At 42.8% G+C, this 18062-nt stretch overlaps 3 protein-coding genes across 5 annotated transcripts; 1 reads left to right on the plus strand and 2 right to left on the minus strand.

Moving 5' to 3' along the window:
- Positions 1 to 7: 7 nt before the first annotated feature.
- On the minus strand, positions 8 to 8339 carry cnot2 (CCR4-NOT transcription complex, subunit 2). 3 transcript variants are annotated; one of them, XM_024281352.2, is made up of 15 exons: positions 8195 to 8339; positions 5321 to 5448; positions 5173 to 5245; positions 4954 to 5101; positions 4702 to 4860; positions 4539 to 4618; positions 4218 to 4340; positions 3985 to 4109; positions 3772 to 3889; positions 3513 to 3669; positions 2024 to 2085; positions 1675 to 1724; positions 1493 to 1593; positions 1176 to 1320; positions 8 to 1110 (listed from the first exon to the last, which is right to left on the minus strand). In XM_024281352.2, the coding sequence occupies exons 2-15, from the start codon at positions 5435 to 5437 to the stop codon at positions 1024 to 1026; spliced, it is 1545 nt and encodes a 514-aa protein (XP_024137120.1). In that variant the 5' UTR covers positions 5438 to 5448; positions 8195 to 8339; the 3' UTR covers positions 8 to 1023. The 3 variants fall into 3 exon arrangements, with proteins under 3 accessions (XP_024137120.1, XP_024137116.1, XP_024137118.1); XM_024281348.2 differs by having other exon boundaries at positions 4702 to 4884; XM_024281350.2 differs by lacking the exon at positions 8195 to 8339 and adding an exon at positions 7938 to 8117 and having other exon boundaries at positions 4702 to 4884.
- Positions 8340 to 10452: 2113 nt separating this feature from the next.
- Positions 10453 to 14870, plus strand: lrrc10 (leucine rich repeat containing 10). The gene is made up of 2 exons (XM_024281377.2): positions 10453 to 11050; positions 11147 to 14870. The coding sequence occupies exon 2, from the start codon at positions 11199 to 11201 to the stop codon at positions 12021 to 12023; it is 825 nt and encodes a 274-aa protein (XP_024137145.1). The 5' UTR covers positions 10453 to 11050; positions 11147 to 11198; the 3' UTR covers positions 12024 to 14870.
- Positions 14871 to 15905: 1035 nt separating this feature from the next.
- On the minus strand, positions 15906 to 18039 carry bscl2 (BSCL2 lipid droplet biogenesis associated, seipin). The gene has a single exon (XM_024281357.2). The coding sequence runs from the start codon at positions 18000 to 18002 to the stop codon at positions 16683 to 16685; it is 1320 nt and encodes a 439-aa protein (XP_024137125.1). The 5' UTR covers positions 18003 to 18039; the 3' UTR covers positions 15906 to 16682.
- Positions 18040 to 18062: the final 23 nt, after the last annotated feature.

Here is an 18062-nt window from a genome sequence, read left to right on the forward strand (position 1 = left end):
ACACAGATCAGGAAAGCTTCTGCTTTAATACAAAGAAAAGGAGGATTTAACTTCCAAAAAACACGGAATGCTGGGAGTTTCTCGCTGCTTCCTGTTCGTATGGAATATTGCTGTTGACAGCCTGAAGTTAAACACGTCCTCTCCTGTACTTTGGATCGCTAAACTCTGGCTCCATCCCCACGGCCGCCCCCGGGGTCTCCAGGAGGCGGGGCTTTTATGCTGTTTCATCCATAATCCTTGTGATTAAAGTGCCCCGTTTGCCCCAGAGAACAAGATCAGTTACAATCACATTTCTTCCATGCTCACTTCATAAAAAAGGAGGAACAAGGTCAAAAATCTGCATTTCTTCCAAAATAATGTCATATATATATATATATATATATTCATACATATATATAGCAATCATATGTACACATACATACATATACTAATTTGTGATAAAAGGAACAAAATGTACACAGTTCTTACAAAATCGTAACAAAGACTGAAAAGTGTTTGACGTGGCTCTCAGCCGGCGAGGATCCTCCTCAGAGTCCTTTCCCGGATTTGTGTCCATGTTTTTCCGCTGCAGAAACGGAGAGGAAGCTGCTGGGACCAGCTGAGGACACGCGAGGGGCGGGGCTTGAAAGCAGAGGAGTGTGGAGAGCAGAGACAGAAAGCAAACAAACGAACGTGGTGGTTTAATGACTGAATCCAGAGCAGGCCGGCCTCCTGCATCCCAGGACGTTACCGCAGCTGCATCCTAACACTGCTGTAAATGTGAGGCGACGCCTTTGTTCTGTCCCGCACCGTAACCCCGCCCCCTCCAGGAGGACACGGATTGGCAGACGTAAACATAACACGGAGCCCGGGCGAAACGAGACAAAAAGACGGGAACAGAAGGATTAAAAACGGAACACGTGTGGATGTTTTTGGGCAGCATGTTCATTCAGAAAGGCAGGACAGTTTCAGTGGTGACCCCTGGAGGAATAAAAAGCCGCCGGCGGCGCCCCCGCTGGACGCGGCGTGTCCTCCGGCTGGGCCTCAGAAGGCCTGCTGGGCTGGATTGTAGTTGAAGGTGGTGGGCACGTGAGGCCTCTCCTCCAGCTTGTCGTACTCCAGATGGAACTCCTTGGAGATGCAGCAGAAGTCAGTGACTCCACCCACAGGCGGGAGATGGTGGGCGGGGCTCTTACCTTCGCCACTTTCCTCCAGTTCAGACAGTCGAAGAAGTAGTAGGTGCCACGCTCGTAGGCGTTGGTCTTGAGCGTGGGCTCCATGCCGGGCGCCCTCGTGATCCAGACTCGCTCCTCTTTGTGGTACCGCCAGTCCCGGTTAAAGCTGGAGTGTGACAGGAAGCAGAGACAGCGTGACGCCATGGCGCCTTTGGAGCTGCAGTAACCCCGCCCACCACCACCGATCCGCTCCGAATTGTGTTCTTAAAGCTCTGATGAGCTGTAGCGTATGGATGCTTTAACTCTGAAAAACCGTAACAGGAAGTAGAAAAACTCACAGCTCCACTGCAGCCAGAATCTGAAGCAGATCGCCGCCGTTCATGTAGTACAGGTAGAAGAGCAGGTCCTCTCCATATCGAGCCAACTTAATGGAGGCCAGCTGGAAGCAGAAGGAGAGAAGACCTTCAGCCCTGCAGTCACAGACGTCTGGCTGTGGAGCTGCGGAGGAGCGCCAACGTACCTTATCCCGTATGTGGATGTTAGTCAAGTACTCTGAGGGGACGTGGAAGTCTGGAGTTGAAGGTTGTGGGAAAACAAAACTGTTAAAAAATGTTTGTAACAGCCGTTCTTCCTACGGTCACACATTAAGAGCCCCCCTGTGAGAATTTTTTTAATTAAAAAACACGTTCCCAGTAGTTCTTAAATTATGATTATGACGTTTTTAACCAAAATGTCTTAAAAGCTGTTTTTCCATGTTCATCTGAAGCCTCTGTTTCCAAAATCTCCTCTGAGGGGGGCGTGGCTTTTAGCAGCTCCGCCCCTGACACTGCATGAGAACATTTGGATTTGGATTTCCTGTCAGTGCTCACCGATATCCTGAGGTCGGCACGGCGCCGAGGCCCACGGAGAGGCAAATTTGGGATACAAGTTTCTATAAAGGAAGCAGAACATGAACAGAATGTCAGCTTTGAGAGAAGAAAAGTTTATCAGAACATCTGGTCGTTTTGAACGACGAAATGTTACTCCTAAAAACATCCAGAACTTTTCCATGATGTCCATGTTAGTGTTTACACTTTAAGTTTTATAAACAGATAAAAAGATGTTTGGCTTTTTTGAGAAAGGCGCTAAAATCAGAGCATATGGAACATGGGAGCACAGTCATCTGGATGTAAAAAACAAACAGACCCCCGGGGTGGAACTTAGTTGAACACTTCCTGTCTGTGTGTTGTGTTGATGTATCAAAGTGTTTGTTCACATGGGTTTAGATTGGTTTCCATTGTGACAAACAGGATTTATTGTTTGTAATTAAAGGTTATTTTTCATTGGAAACATCAAACATTAAAAAAGTTGTATTTACACGGAACGAAGCACAGAAATGTGGCTGTCGTGTTCTCGTTTCATAGTGTTCTTCATGTTTTGCTCCTGTAAATGGACTCTTCCATCTGAAAATTTACTTTTTTCTTAAAGCACGCGTGTCAAAGTCAAGGCTCGGGGGCCGGATCCGGCCCTCCGGGTGATTATACCGGCACTCCAGATCATTTTATTTTATTGTTATTACTAGCTCGATGTTAACTTGTGGTCATTTCTAACTTGTATAATTTTGACAACATTTATTTTTATGTAAAGTAAAATATTGAAAGTTGTTTACATTGATTTATTCTGGAAAAATATACCTGCCTTTTTAATATTTTTAATTATGTTAATAGTAACAGTTTCAAAATTTGGCATTATGCTAATTTTTTGGACTATTTTGGGATTTACTGAGATTTTTTTCGGCTACTTTGGAGTTTAGCTAATATTTCAGCTACATGCTAGCTATTTTTGCTAATTTTGAACTTTCCTTTTTATGTTTTTTAGGCTGTGTTGGCTAATATTTACACGCTAGCCATTCTGGCTAATTTTAGCTTTTTTCAGTTTTTTTTAGGATATTTTGAAGTTTTGCTATTTTTCGGCTACATGCTAGCTGTTTTGGCTAACCTTTTTTTCTCTTTTTTGTTTTTTAGGCTAATTTGGCACTTAGCTAATATTTTAGCTAGCCATCCGTTTCAGCATTTTCAGCTATTAGCTTCAGCGTTTTTAGCAATAAATTTCAGCATCTTCAACGGCCAAATTCAGCTTACAGCATTCACACTAGCATCATTACAGGTGATGCTATATATCTAGTTCATAATCATGTTAATCTTGTTCGACCCGCGACCTAAGGTGTGTTTTGGATTTTGGTCTCTTGTGTGATTGAGTTTGACACTCCTGTGTTAAAGGATGTGTCGCAGGTTTAGTGTGCAGCACTGTGATGTAAAGAAAATGACAAACTGAGCTAACCAGACACAACCGTCTGTGCAGAAGGCGTGACGGTCTTACTCTGGGGAGTTTAAATTGAGTCCCAGGGTTGTGAGGTCACTGCCAAGCGCCAGATGGACCATCCCCGGATCCGTCTCTGCAGCCCGGATGAACGTCAGCAGACCGATCATGCCGAACTGGTCCGTCACCATGCCTGCAGGAATGTTGGTCACCCGGCCTGCAGGAACACCCAGAGTTTATCCGTCATCTACTGTTAACCGACCCGTACGATTAACGCCTCCATGGAATCGGAGCGATACGATTGGCTGAGGGGTCTCACCGTCGGGCAACACCTGGATCCCTTTCTTCAGGTTGTTGTTCTGCGCTGACGCCGTTTTGTCTCCGGGGAACTTGGGCCCGTCGGTGCTGGACGCGCTCTTACTGGTGGAGTTCAGGTTCTGAAGGCAGAAACGGGAGAACGTTCAGGAGCTTCTGCGCTCACGCGGACTCAAAAAGACCTCGGGCCCTGGGGCCCTCTGCGGCCCCCACTTACACTTTTACTCTCATCATTGTTCAATGAGGGGTCCTTAAAGTTTGGCCCGGGCAGTGCAGGGAAGTCTTCGTTATGGATGGAGAAATCCTGTGTCTGTTCCGTTGACGGCTTTGTTACCATGCCAACTTGACGGTTTTTCAAAATAAGACACCAAAAGGTTGAGTTTTCCAACAATTGATTCTAGGAAGTGATGGGACGCCGTCCCAACCCAAAGGGAAAATGCTGCAGTTTACCGTAAGGAGCCCGTCCGGCCAGCGGGTTCAGCACCGGCGTGGGATTCCCGGTCCCTTCCCTCCGACTCCGGTCCGCTAACGCAGGGAAATCCGACAGATCCAGTCCCGATAGATTCTCCCCATCTGCAGGATAATAACGGGAAGCATTTGGCACGCTTTTTTGGTAGAAAAGTAAATGTTTAGTCGCTCCTATAATGAACTTTATTTTGAAATAATTCTGAGAAAAGTGATAAATTCTGACATCCCGAGCTGTAGTGTTTGGATGCAGAGATTTGTCCACGCCACCTCCATGCTGCTGTGACAGAAGGGGAGGAGCCAAACCTGTGCCGTTGAAGATGTTGCTGGATAGTGAGTGGTTCATGCCGTACGCCTGGTTCCGGTTCATTCCGAATCCCGACATGCTGCACAGACAGAGGGTGACAGAAGCAGACGGTCAGCATCTCTGCCGGCAGACGGACGGGCGGACGGCGTCTGAAACCGGCACCTGTTGATGGTGAAGGGCTGGCGTGCCGGCTGCTGCTTGGGCATGCAGATGATGCTGGGGGAGCTGCGATTGGGGCTGCCCAGCCCCGAGCTGCTCATGCTGTTGGTCCTGGTGCCGATGCCGATGGCCTGACCCACCTGGGAGTGGTTCAGCAGGTTTCTGGAGTTGATGGGTAACGTCCCCCTGTGGAAACGGCCGTTTCATTTGGATTGGCTCTGCAGGGAGGACCTGAAACTTCATGAGGCATCAAACCTGCTCGGTGACGGGGGGGTGTGCAGGGACATGCTGGGGACGCCGGTCGTTGGCGTGATATGACTTGGTAGCTGCGTGCCTTGCGTGAGGTTTCGGTTCAGCTGTGGCGTGCTGTTCCCCATGCCTCTGACCGAGAAGCCAATCGCACCTGCAGCAACAAACAGGTCAGACGGGAATGCTCCACGGACGCCAAGTGCTCCACGGACTCCTGGGACCTACTTTGTGGACCGTACAAACTGGCGCCGAGCTGCGACAGCTGGCTTGACGACGATGGCGAAGGAGAAGACAGCATCTGGAGGGACACAGCGGATGGTTATCGTCTCAGAAGTTTAACGGACACTAAAACGGGTGCAGAACCAGAACTCACGTCTTTGTCCGACCGATGTGGGAACATCGACGGCTGGCTGTAGTACATGCTGTCATCGGAAAAGTCATTGTCGACTATTTCGGGGAACTCCGAAAATTTTTTTCTAGCTCCAAACATGCCTTCGTCACCTAAAGAAGAGAAGATGAAGCTTTATGACAGATGTTCAGGTAAACAAGTGCAGCTCAACACTGACATCTGAACACAACTAGAGCAGCCACGATCAGTCGACTGACGACTAATCGACTATTAAAATAGTCAACAACTAATTTAATAGTTGATTGGTCGCTACTTTATATTATATGGAGTTAGAGTGTTGTAAAGTTGAAAGTTATAATAGCATTCTGCTAGTTTTTTGGACTATTTTGGCATTTATTGCGGATTTTTTGGCTATTTTGGAATTTAGCTAATATTTCAGATACATGCTAGCTATTTTGGCTATTTGGCTATTGGCTATTTTATTATTTTTTCAGTTTTTTTTACTATTTTGGGGTTTAGATAATATTTCAGCTGCATGCTAGGTGTTTTGGCTACTACACTAATATTTTAGCTGGCTATCAACTTCAGCATCTTCAGCAGCCAAATTCAGCTTGCAGCGTTCACATTACCATCATCACAGATAATGCTATATATCTAGTTTTTACTTAGTTTAAAGCTAATGATGGCTAAGATGTGTGCTTTACATCCAATTTTGCATGACCTAATTACTCGACTAATCGAAAAAATAATTTGTGATTAGTTGACTAATAAAATAATTGTGGCAGCACTAAAACCTTTATTTAAACTGTAAATCTGCACAGTTTCAGTAATCATTCAAACAGAAACTATATCTTACAGGGCAGAACATACACCTTAAATAACAGTTCTCGCATGTCTAAAATAGAAAATATTCAAATATTTTCCAGTCCAGACACATCCTGGATCATGAAAGAGAACGCTCACAGCTGGGAGGGTGTGGCATCCATGAAAACACACGTCTACTGACGACAAAAACATTTAAGATATTCCCAGAAGCTGCTTAACGTACAGCAGCATGTATCCTCAAAGCTAAATTTACAGACGGTTTCATAATCTGAAAAGTTTGTGTGTCGCTGACTCGCTGATGAATATTAAATACTAAAAACGGCTGCTGAGCCCAACAGAACCAACTTTTTAGCTGTTTCACCAGCTGGTTTAGTCTGCAGAACAAACGCCAGTAGCCTCCGGAGCGCTGGAAACCGATCCAGAGGGTCATCTCCACAGCTTAGAAGATCATTGGTTGCCATCTCCCATCTCTGGAAGAACTATACAGTTCCTCCTGCCTCAGAAAAGCAACTGCACTCACTTTTGCTGTATTCTATTCAGTAACATCCTGGACAAAAGAAACATTTCACCTAAAACTGTCTGTCATCACAAATGGGAATAATAAAGTTTTATTCAACGTTTCTCAGCCTCAGTTTTCCAGTGTTTAAGTCATGATCCAATCACCGGGACTTACTTTGGGTCAAAATTTTTCAAAAAGGCTGTAGAACAGTAAACCTCACATGATACCTGCAGTAAAAAAAAAAAAAAAAAGATCTTAACTATAAAACGATTGAGTTAAAGACTCATCTGTTTACTGAAGAAGTTCAGCATTCATTGAAAACATCGAGAATTGTTTGGTCTGAAAATGAGTTGAAAAAAAAAACAGAAAAAACATGAAGCTGCACAAAGAGAACCCTTCAGTGTAGAAGCAGAACCGACACTGTCCGGTCCAGACGTCCGGATCAGATCACAGCTGAAGATTTGAGCTTCAGGTTTGAGTTGATCTCGGAAAACAAAGGTCAGAACAGGTCAACTATAAGGTAACATTGACTAGAATATAACGACAAGAACAACCATCAGCCTGCAGTAAGTTTAAAAAAAAGAACCGGCCAGCACCAGAGAGACGGGAATGAGTAAATTCTGCACTTTGGTTCTGTTTTCTTTGAGCTTCTCAGCTCATTTCCTGTTGGATCTCCCAGAACCCAAAACTTTCATTCAAATGTGTCTTCTTAATTGGGGACTTTGATAGAAAAAACAGAACATTCTCCTTGTTTTTTGGGGTCTTTTCAGAGGTAAAAAGTTCTCAACTTCTCTTTGTTCCTCCCAGTTCAGAACCTTTCTGTTCATTTCTTTGGACTAATAACTGACAGATATCAGCAGATCTTCTCTGTAGTTCTGACAGACTTGGATTCTGGTTCCTTTATCTCAGCTTCTCTGAACCCATCAGAAAGTCCTGATGATCTCAGATTCTGCTGGGTTTTTTTTTTCTTTTCTTCCACTTATTTGCTGCTGAAATAAACTCCAGTTCTGATGGTTGGTTCTGAAGGGTTAGTTACAGAGTTTGAATCTGCACAGCTTCGGTTCTGTCCGTAGATGATCCTGAAATTACGTTAATACCAACCCGTCCGTAAAGTCTTACAGTTGAGGAAAGTCGCAGCGCTGTAGTCACTAATAGTATTAACTGTGCTAGCTATGCTAACATGCTAGTTAGCAAACATTAGCGCTCAGTGGGCAGAGCTAGCCGCTTCGCTACGTGACTCCAGAGGCGCCAACGTTACTTCTGCGACTCCAGCCCGCTAATGCGTCTCTAAAGTAAAGAGAAAGGCGAGAAAATCACCCGAAAACAAACCGCGTTAACTCCGCAGCAAAGTACCAGAGAACCTGGAGGCTGCACGGAGCTTTTCTGCTCACAAACATCCACTCTGATGACCCATTTCTCGTTCAGTTTGTACGCTCATTTACGGGCAGCTGCGCGCTAATCTGCCGCTGCCGGCTCACGGGGGGGTAGGCCAGTCTCCAGAGCCCCCCAGCAATGAGACTACACCGATAGTAAACGCTTTCAAAAGGGGGGAAAAAGAAGTGAAATCCCCTCACCGCATCAATTTCCCTTCGCTTCGATAGATCCAAGATGGCTGAGTGTAGTTTCAGAGCAAAGAGGTGTAGCCTTTACCCTTTGACCCCGCGACCCGCGGAGCACTTCCGGAGCAGCAGAAACCAAACGAGACTTTTTAAAATGACTGTACAGTACATGTGTTTGGACTTTTGTGAGCAGTTTTTATCTGGTAATCTTAGTCTCCTGTAGAGATTTAAATAAAATGTGATAAATAATAATAAAAAAATTCTATTAAACATCTTTAAACCTAAATGTTTGTCTAAAACTCTAAGCATTTTTCTGTGACACTACACTCTTTACAGCCATGTTTCACTGGCAAATAAATAAGATTTTAAACAAATTACAATTAGAACAGACACAGAGAAATGTAAGCATAAAAAAAAGTAAGTTAAAGAATACACAGAAACAAACAAGAGGAAAAAAAATAAATCAAACAAGATGAAAACACAATAAAGTAATGGGGATACATATTTTTAAAATTCTTTATTCAAGCATTTCACAAACAATCATGGCATATTTGTCAATAAAGTCAGTATTAATGAGACAAAAGCAGGAGAAGACAAACATCTAAACAACATCCACAAATATATATTTTAAAAAAAACAACAACAAAGGGGTCTATAGAGTTTAAATAAATCAAAATAAATTAGACAATATCTGGGCATTCTTGTGTTTCATGTAATGTAAAGATTTGGAAAATAATTTGAGACAGTTCAAAAATCCAATAATGTGAAGTTTCACCTTTAAGAATTTACAATTATGTATATTTTGAAATCACAATCAATATGTGAATCAGAAAGTCCAGATTTTTATTAATGAACTGTAATCTTATTCCAACATATAGGGTTTATAATGATGTTTTTTGTTCCCAGACAATTATAAAAAAGAAGACCAAAACCCTTTTACATGCATACATTCAAAGAAAGGATTTTCCGCAATGAATATTAGATTAAGTGTTTAAAAAAACTGTAAAATGCATATGATATTTCAGATTTTAACAGCAGGTTTTATTTTTTATGACATTTACGGGTGAAAAAATAAGCAGAGTTCTTTATGAAATGTGAAAACAGATGCTTTGGTTTTAAAAAATCAACATTTGTGTATATAGAATTTAGCCAGGATAATTATAACATTTGAAGCATTTTTGTTTTTTCAAAATAAACCAAAAAAATGAAATTTTTAATTGAGAAATCTCCTAAACAAGGAATCTTAGGGAAGAGCCTATAACGTGTATTGTCCCAAAAGGCATTATAGCAAAAACATTTAAAGAATAGATGCTTAGTTGATTCAATATCATCATTACAAACAGAACAACAGTTTTCAGGAATTCCAAACCAGTTTCTGAGCAATTCTTTAGACACAAATATACCTGAAAAGGTTTTTAAATTGACTTCTTTGGCTTTAGGGGGTATAGGAAATTTTTAAAATATATTTGTTTCTTATTAATAAATACTTTCACTAACAGATGTAACATGGCTAATATGTTTTATTACAGTTTTTATTGACATTTTTATTTAAAGGAAAGTTCAGTTTTGAGGTTTGCATAAATCCATAAATGCTTCAGCTTTAGATGTGAAATTGACACGATTTGTTGTGGTTTTAATAAATATTTTTTCATTATTTTTATATTTGAGATTTTAATTGTTTTTATGATTTTATTCTTATGATTCTGTAGTGATTCCAAGCAGTGGGACACTTTTGAATTTCCTTCTGGATTAATTAAGCTTCTATTCTATTCTATTCTATTCTATTCTATTCTATTCTATTCTATTCTATTCTATTCTATTCTAAATGAATGAAGTTAATGACTCATTTAATTTGATTGATAATTCATAACTATCAAAGCATAATTAGTTAATTCAGCATCTGCTTAAAAGCAAAAACATAAAATATTTTATTTTCATAATTGTACATAAATGCAGGCGTGGAGGGACAACTGCTTAAAGCAAAGAATAAATTAAATTTGATCTTTTAAAACATAAAAGTGTAACTTGGTGGGAATCAAATATTCGCACTAACATCAAAAACAAGCTACTAAAGCATAGCTTGTGTTTTTCCAGACAGGATGACATAAGTCGGGTCTTCTGGTTCTTTCTGCAGCACACACACACAAACGCACCCCCCCACACACACACACACACAAACACACACTTGTGGTCTCTCTGTAAGTGGGTGTGAGGAAAACAGTGAGTGAAGGGAGATGAGGGTTATCTACGGCCGCGTCGGACACGCAAAATGAAATTCCTTCCATTTATCTAGTTGGAAAATAGCTGTAATGAAGGTCTGGCAGATAGCAGCAGGTTGGTCACACCTCCACCAGACCCACGACATGAAGTTCCTTCAGTTGTGCTCTCATTAAAAAGCCAAACGAGAAACAATTTTTAACTTTTGCCAAGCAGAAAATGGCCCATCTTTATTAATAAGACATAGGGAACATTTATAAAGAAACATCCTTTCATTTAAGATCTCCTTCCTTCCCTCCAAAGAGACCCGGTTACCAGGGTCAGAGCGACCCGCACCAGCGGAGCCTGCTGGCGCCGAAGCGCAGCTGCATTCGGGCCGATCAGAGCAGAATGTAAATGACCTCTGCCACACTTTCATCAGAAAGCACTTCTTCTTCTTCTCTCATGCCATCCTGCCCCTCCCATCCCTCTCTCCCCCCCTGGAGAAAAAGGGGAAAGTCATTAGGCACAAATGGGGTGGAGAGAGCTGTGGGTTGCCATAGCCGTGAGAGTCGGGGCAGAGCTCTGCGCCGCCGCGCTCCTCGCTGCTCACAGAACAACAGCATGAAGTTGAATGAACATCCTTCAGGACGGGACGCCATGAGGCTCTGAAACGTAAGATGAATGACATGAATCTGTCTGTTATACTTGGACCATCGTCATGTTTGGTTACTTCTACAAAGTTGACAGAATTATTTTGTTCTCTGACAGCTCATTGGACTGCAGGAACCTCTAAGGAAGGCTCCACTGTGTGTGAGAGTCGATGGGGAACGCCGTGCGAGGCGCCATCGCCTTCATCCCGTCTGAACGCTGCCAGCGCTTCCTGGTGGGGGACTTGAAGGAGATGCCGCTGGACAGGACCCTGGACCTGAGCGGCCGTCAGCTGCGCCGCCTGCCTGCGGTCGCCTGCGTCTTCCACGAGCTGGTGAAGCTCTACCTGAGCGACAACCACCTGAGCAGCTTACCGCTTGAGCTGCAGGGTCTGAGGAAGCTGCAGCTCTTGGCTCTGGACTTCAACTGCTTCGAGGAGTTTCCTCCGGCGATTTGCGGGCTGCCACAGCTCAACATCCTCTACCTGGGTAACAACAGGCTGCATCACCTGCCCAGAGAGCTGAAGGAGCTGAAGGAACTCAACACCCTGTGGCTGGAAACAAACTGCTTCACTGATTTCCCTCAGGTGGTGTGTGAGCTCACCAATCTGAAAACGTTACACCTCGGCTACAACCTGATCCGCAGTTTGCCTGATGAGCTGCGGCGGCTGGAGGAGCTGCGGAGCGTCTGGCTGGCTGGGAACCAGCTGACCGACTTCCCCCCAGTGCTGATGGAGATGCCCTTTCTGGCCGTGATAGACGTGGACCGCAACAAGATACGACAATTCCCCAGCCTCTCTCACATGCAGGGGTTGAAGCTGGTCATCTACGACCACAACCCGTGCATCAACGCCCCCGCCGTGGGCGAGGGGGTCAGGAGAGTGGGGCGCTGGGCGGACAGTCCCGATGACGAGAAGGAGGAAGATGGAACTAAAGTTGTGAGCGAAGCTCCACCTGAGGAGGGGGAGGTCTGCGCTGAGGATCAGCAGGACGCCTGAGCGGCCCTCGGATGGGGGGCCGTGTGGGCCCCCGGCGCCACAAAAGGGCGTGGCCTGGATCCCTCTGTTGCCGTCTGTGGTGATGGAGATGTTTATGAAGCTCGCCACACAAAACAAACGTCTGATTGACGAGAACAATGTACACCGTGACAGATCACGTTTGGCCTGCTTCTTCTGTTTTACATTAAAATTGTTTTTTTTTTTTAATTAAATTTGAGCAACAAAACAACAATTTTATTAGAATATATATTTACAGCAACAAATGAAAACACAATCCAGAAGATGATTCTCAACTGGAAGTTTTTCTGAAGCATAAATTTGGGACTCTGCAGTAAAAATGCATTTACACCTAAAAGAAAATGGAAGTAAAAAAGAACAAAAAGCCTGTTTGAATCCATGTGACGGATGACGTCAGCCGCAGAGTGCCTCATTGAGACAGATGCATAATTTATCTGATAAAACTGCGCTGTGGCTTTGGATAAAGACTGCTAATGGGCCTTAATATCATTGCCATAAGCTTTGGGTTTGAAAGAGAAAATAAAAGCCGGCCGTGGTTCCCCAGAGAACCAGGAAATGTTCTGCAGATTAAATATATTTCTTCTGCATCCGATTTGAGGCTTTTTGAATCCTTATGAGAAAATGGAATATTGTACTTTATAGAAGCAGCAAACAGGTTATTTCTAGAGTAAACGTAACACTTAGAACAAAACCAGTTTTCTGTTTTTATGGGATTTAGTAGCAAATAAAGCTAATTATTATGCATTTTGGAAAAGCTCGTTCTCTGTTTCCTGACACAATAAATCAATGTTTTGATATATAAGGAGATTAAATACATTTAAATATTGCTTTATTAGTTTTTTTCTTATAGCTAATTATTTAATTCCCTGATAGTTTTTCATTCTTATAAAATTCAAAATTATAATATTGGAAGAAAAATTAAAGTTGTGAGCAGCATAAAATGGTCTGCAGGCCCCACCCACCCTTTGACCCGCCCCTCAATCTTCCCCTTCTGCCCCTCCCCCTTTATTTTTAAATAATGGCTTTTCTGATTGTTTTATCTCCAGAGTAACCATTTTATGTATTAAGTACCTCGGGGGGACAAACTGTCATTTGTAGAGGAATCAGCAAAATTAAACTTTTGAATTTCCTCACCAACCAAGGTTTTTTGTTAACCACGCCCACATTCCTTATACAGTGAGGCAAAAAAGTATTGAGAGAGGCCTGCAATTGTCATCATCAACTATGAGAGACAAAATGAAGAAAAAAATTCAGAAAATCACATTTTTAATGAATTTATTTGCAAGTTATGGTGAAAAAAAGTATTTGTTCCAAAACAAACAAGTAAGATTTCTGTCTGTAACTTCCTCTGTATAGGATTCTCTGTCCTCCAGTCGTTACCTGAATTAATGGCACCTGTTTAAACTCATTATCCATATAAAATACACCTGTCCATAACCTTAGTCACACTCCAAACTCCACTATGGCTAAGACCAAAGAGCTGTCGAAGGACTCCAGACACAAAATTGTTGACCTGCACCAGGCTGGGTGGAATGGATCTGCAATAGGTAAGCAGTTTGGTTTGAAGAAATCAGCAATTATTAGGGAATGGAAGACATACAAGACCCCTGAGAATCTCCATTTTTATTTTATTCTATTTAACCTTTATTTTACCAGGAGGTTCAATTGAGAACAAATTCTTGAGATCTGTGTAGGAGCTGACAAACTCCAGTTCAGAGCCGTCCACACAGGTGATCCTGAAGGGAAAGGTGACACCATTCTTCAGGTCCTGGAGTGGACTAGCCAGTCCCCAGATCTAAACTCAGAGAATATCTTTGGAGGGAGTTAAAAATCCATGTTGCCTAGTGACGGCCCCAAAACACCTCTGCTCTAGAGGAGATCTGCATGGAGGAATGGACCAGAATACCAGCAACAGTTTGTGGAAACCTTGTGAAGACTAACAGAAAATGTCTGACTGCTGTCATTGCCCACAAACGGTATGGAACAAAGTTTTAGATGAACTTTTGTTACTTATTTTTCCACCATAATTTACAAATAAAGTCTTTAAAAATCAGACAATGTGATTTTCTGGATTTTTTTTTCTCATTTTGTCTCTCATAGTTGAGGTATAACTATGATGAAAATTACAGGCCTCTCAAATCTTTTAAAGTAGGAGAACTTGCTGACTAGTTACGTTTTTGACCCAACATATGGTCATATTAGATGTTTTTGTACAGCTTGAGCCAAGGATTTATGCATTAAATTGTCACAATATTCAAGTAAAAAATGTAGAAAGAACTGGAGCATGACAGTTCTGCGAGCTAACGCTGCTCAAAATCTATAACCTCTAATTTTTTTATTTTTTTTTTCCATGTAGCTTCCCAATGATGCTCAATGAGTCAAGATGAGACAGATCAAAATCACAAGGAGTTTTATTTCGTAGTAGATACTAAACGTATTTTTTTTTTTTAATTCAAGATGGCGGCCTTTTCCTGAGGTCAAATGTAATGGTTGAAGACTTAACCTGGTGGCATATGCGGGAAATTTCAAGTTTTTTTTTTTTTTTCCGTATTGTGTGAAAATGTGAAAATCAATTTCACACTTTGCTACAAAATGACAAGCCGTAGTTCCTGTGGCCATCCCATAATTTCAAAACTTCCTTTGGATATCCCAACACATTCAGTCAGGATTCTTTCATCCAGTTGTTGATGTGTTGCTGGGTAGACCTTTAGACAGCTTCAATAATACAATTAATTTAAAAACCTGTTTCCTACGGTGGCTCTGAAGTCCAAATTACAAACTCAAAAAGCAAACAAAACGAAAAGATTTTAGAGATCATGATTAAAAAAACAAAACAGATGCTAAAAAAAAACAGCATCGCATTTTGGAAAGCAATAAAATTCCAGAAACCAAAATGTAAAAAACATTTCAGACAACAAAAATAATTTTCAGAAACCAAAATTAAATGTTAAATACAATACAGTGACAAACTGGAAAAGGTAGATACTGTAGGACATCACTGATTGGTTGACGATTGTCCCTCGTTTCATCTGAAGGTTATTTGACATGAAGCGATTCTGGATATCATCATTTAATCAATTACATGCTTTGTTAGTTTTTTACATTTTGGTTTCTGGAATTTTGTTTCATTTTCTAAAATATAATGCTGTTTTTTTGTTTTCTTTCCTTTTTAAACGTGATGGATTTGGTTAAAATAGCTTGATTAATTTAAATGGGGCAGAGGCAATACGTTTTCTTCTTTCTGTCCTCTTTCATTTTCACCAAGGACAAGAGTATTAGAATGTTTTGTGTGCTATGAAAATTAAATAACTAAACTAAACAACAAAATCTTCAATATATTTTCATATCAAGTAATTTCTTGATGTAATTTGGACTTCAGGGCCACCGTTGTTTCCAGACTTCAGAACACTGAACTCTCTCAAAAAACTTTTGTTTTAACAGAGTTTTTGGTCTCATATTTATCAATGTTTAAAATACAAACTAGATTTTTATTACAAGATTTTGAAAAGTTTTTAAATCTTTTTGGCTAAACGAGGATCTGTTTTTCTGTAGAAACAAATCAGAATGTGAAGCAAAAATCTGTTGTAAAACCCTGTTAAGGTAAAAAAAAAATCTATTAGTCTATAAAGTATTTATAAAAACCAAAAAGCACAAATTTCTTAAAAACTATTGCTTCATAAAAATGTTTCTGGGCATTGATTACTGGTTGGTCAAAGCTTGTGGAGGAAGAAATGTAGAATCATCTGGTGAAATGTTCAAATGTTTTCTTGTCAAACTGTATAATTTTACGCAAACTTAAAGCAAAAGTAAATTTCACAAATGAAATCATGTACTGTGATCAAACACAGACAAACAGAAGCGTACTACTTTTTGCTCATTTTATTTTTCAGTGCATAAATAATGTCTTTCTCGAGCCTCATCAGGTTGAATCAAATCTTTGGTAAAACACAACGCCGCCGCTCTGCGTCCGAGTCGGCGTCTGAGCTCTCACAGAGTCCAGCGGAAACATCAGGGAGTCCAACTGCAAACCAGCAGCAGCCGCATTTACAAACTTTTACATAACTTTAGTTTTTCAAACACAGAACTATAACATAAGAACACACAGTTATTATCAAGCACATAGGATTTCAAATCCTCGCCTAAAACGCTGCCTGGTTAGTTGTCATGGAAACAATAGAATCTATATAAAAATAAGAGCAAAACCTGGCAAAGCGACAAACACGTGTTTAAAGGTAGCAGGTCCCCAGTTTCACTGAGACAGAAGAAAAAGTTTTAGCTGCAAACGACCTTCAGGGTCAGAGACTTTTACTGAGATCTTCTTCTTCCCAAATGAAACTCCTCTGAGGAGATTTCAGAGAGAAGAGGTTGGAGCAAGAACTTCACTGGCATCAGATTTGAAACCAGACCCCAGCAGAACGGTAAAACCAACTGATCGAACGGGTTGATGAAGATACAATATTGACAGCTAAAGTCAAAGGACACAACATCTGCTAACAATACGACTGGAGCTCACAACAAGAGAGCAAAATCTGTGCAAACTAAACAGAAAAGGGGAGTTTTTCTTGTGATTTTGAGCTTGGTCCTTGAAGGACGTTCTCTGGAACCCAGCAGACGCCGACGGCTCCTCTGACAGCTGGTGGTTCAGAGGCTCATCCAGGGCCCCGGTCTGTGCCTCAGCTCCAGGTCTCCGGGCTGAGCTGCAGGGCGTCCACTCGAACCGTCTGCTTCCAGCGAACCTTGCTCGTCCTGCAGCTCCTCTTCCTCACTTCTTGGATCTTGAGCTTCAGGAACGTCGGAGCCGTTTCCCCGGATGTCCCTTAAAGATTCGATCGTCGCAGGAGAACTCAGATCCTTCAGAGAGTTTTCTTTCTCCATGCGCTTCCGGACCTCCTCCGTCCTCTTTTGGATGCGAGTGTTGTCTCCCATCATGACCTTGACTTTCACCTGATCGGGAGGCCAGAGCCCCCCCCATATGAACTGCAGGTAGCCCAGCAGCGCAATGACGCTCAGGAAGGTGAAGTTGGTGGCCACGCCGATCACGGCAGACGTTACCGGGAAGTTGTACATAACGTACCGTATGCCTGTGAAGTAGGCATGGATGCGTAGGCGAGACGAATAAATCTGCACCTGTTTGGAGTGGATCTCGATGACGGCGCCGATGGTGGGTTGGTAAGCGTTTGTCTTGTACTCAGAGAAGAGCTCCACCTCTATGAGCTGCTTCTGCTCAGCCATGCCGGTCAGGAGGAGAGGAGAGAAGAAGAAAGTGCTCAAAGTCTGCAGGAGGTCAGAACGGTAATGCAGCATCGCAGATCGCCCCACCGAGGAAATGATCCCCCCACCCCTGGTGTAACAAAACATCTTGACCATGAACATGCCCAGCTGCTCGTTCACAGGAGACTCAGGCATCTCCAGCTCCAGAGACACTCGATAAGGCTGCCCGCTGACCATGACAGGGTCTCTGTCGTTCCTCATGAAGGAGATGTTGGCTGTAGGGAAGGAGCAAAGCCCCGGACCACTGCAGTCCGAGGAGTAGTAGAAGTGCACCGGTGTGGAGAAGCTCACGGAGGGCATGTAGGAGTAATAGAAGCTCCCATAGAGGAATATGGAGACCCACAGGAGCAGGCAGAGGATGCAGAACAGGATGGCGGCCTGGAAGATGGTCCTCCGGGCCTTCAGGAGAGTCACAGCCGCCACATCCTGCAGCCAAAGCAGAAGCGGCCCCACTGCGCCCCCCATGGCATCCGGCCCGGGACAGGGTGTCCTCCCGGTGGACTGCTGCCTCCCCGGGGATTCCTTCAGATCATTCATTAGAGGGGATATCCGCTCCAAAACCCAGTGGAACTCTGGGAGCTTCCATGAACTGCGCCCAACAAGACAGGAAGGAAACAAAACTCGGTTCCGAACCCAAATATCTGACACAAATACCTCATTTGTTTGATTATATCGTCCTGAGAGGTTCATAAACAACCAGCTCGCCGCTCAAGCGTAACTGGGCTGCGACCCCTCGCGACCCGGAAGTTG

This window comes from Oryzias melastigma, linkage group LG6 (genome assembly GCF_002922805.2).
Source record: "Oryzias melastigma strain HK-1 linkage group LG6, ASM292280v2, whole genome shotgun sequence".
Taxonomy (NCBI): domain Eukaryota; kingdom Metazoa; phylum Chordata; class Actinopteri; order Beloniformes; family Adrianichthyidae; genus Oryzias; species Oryzias melastigma.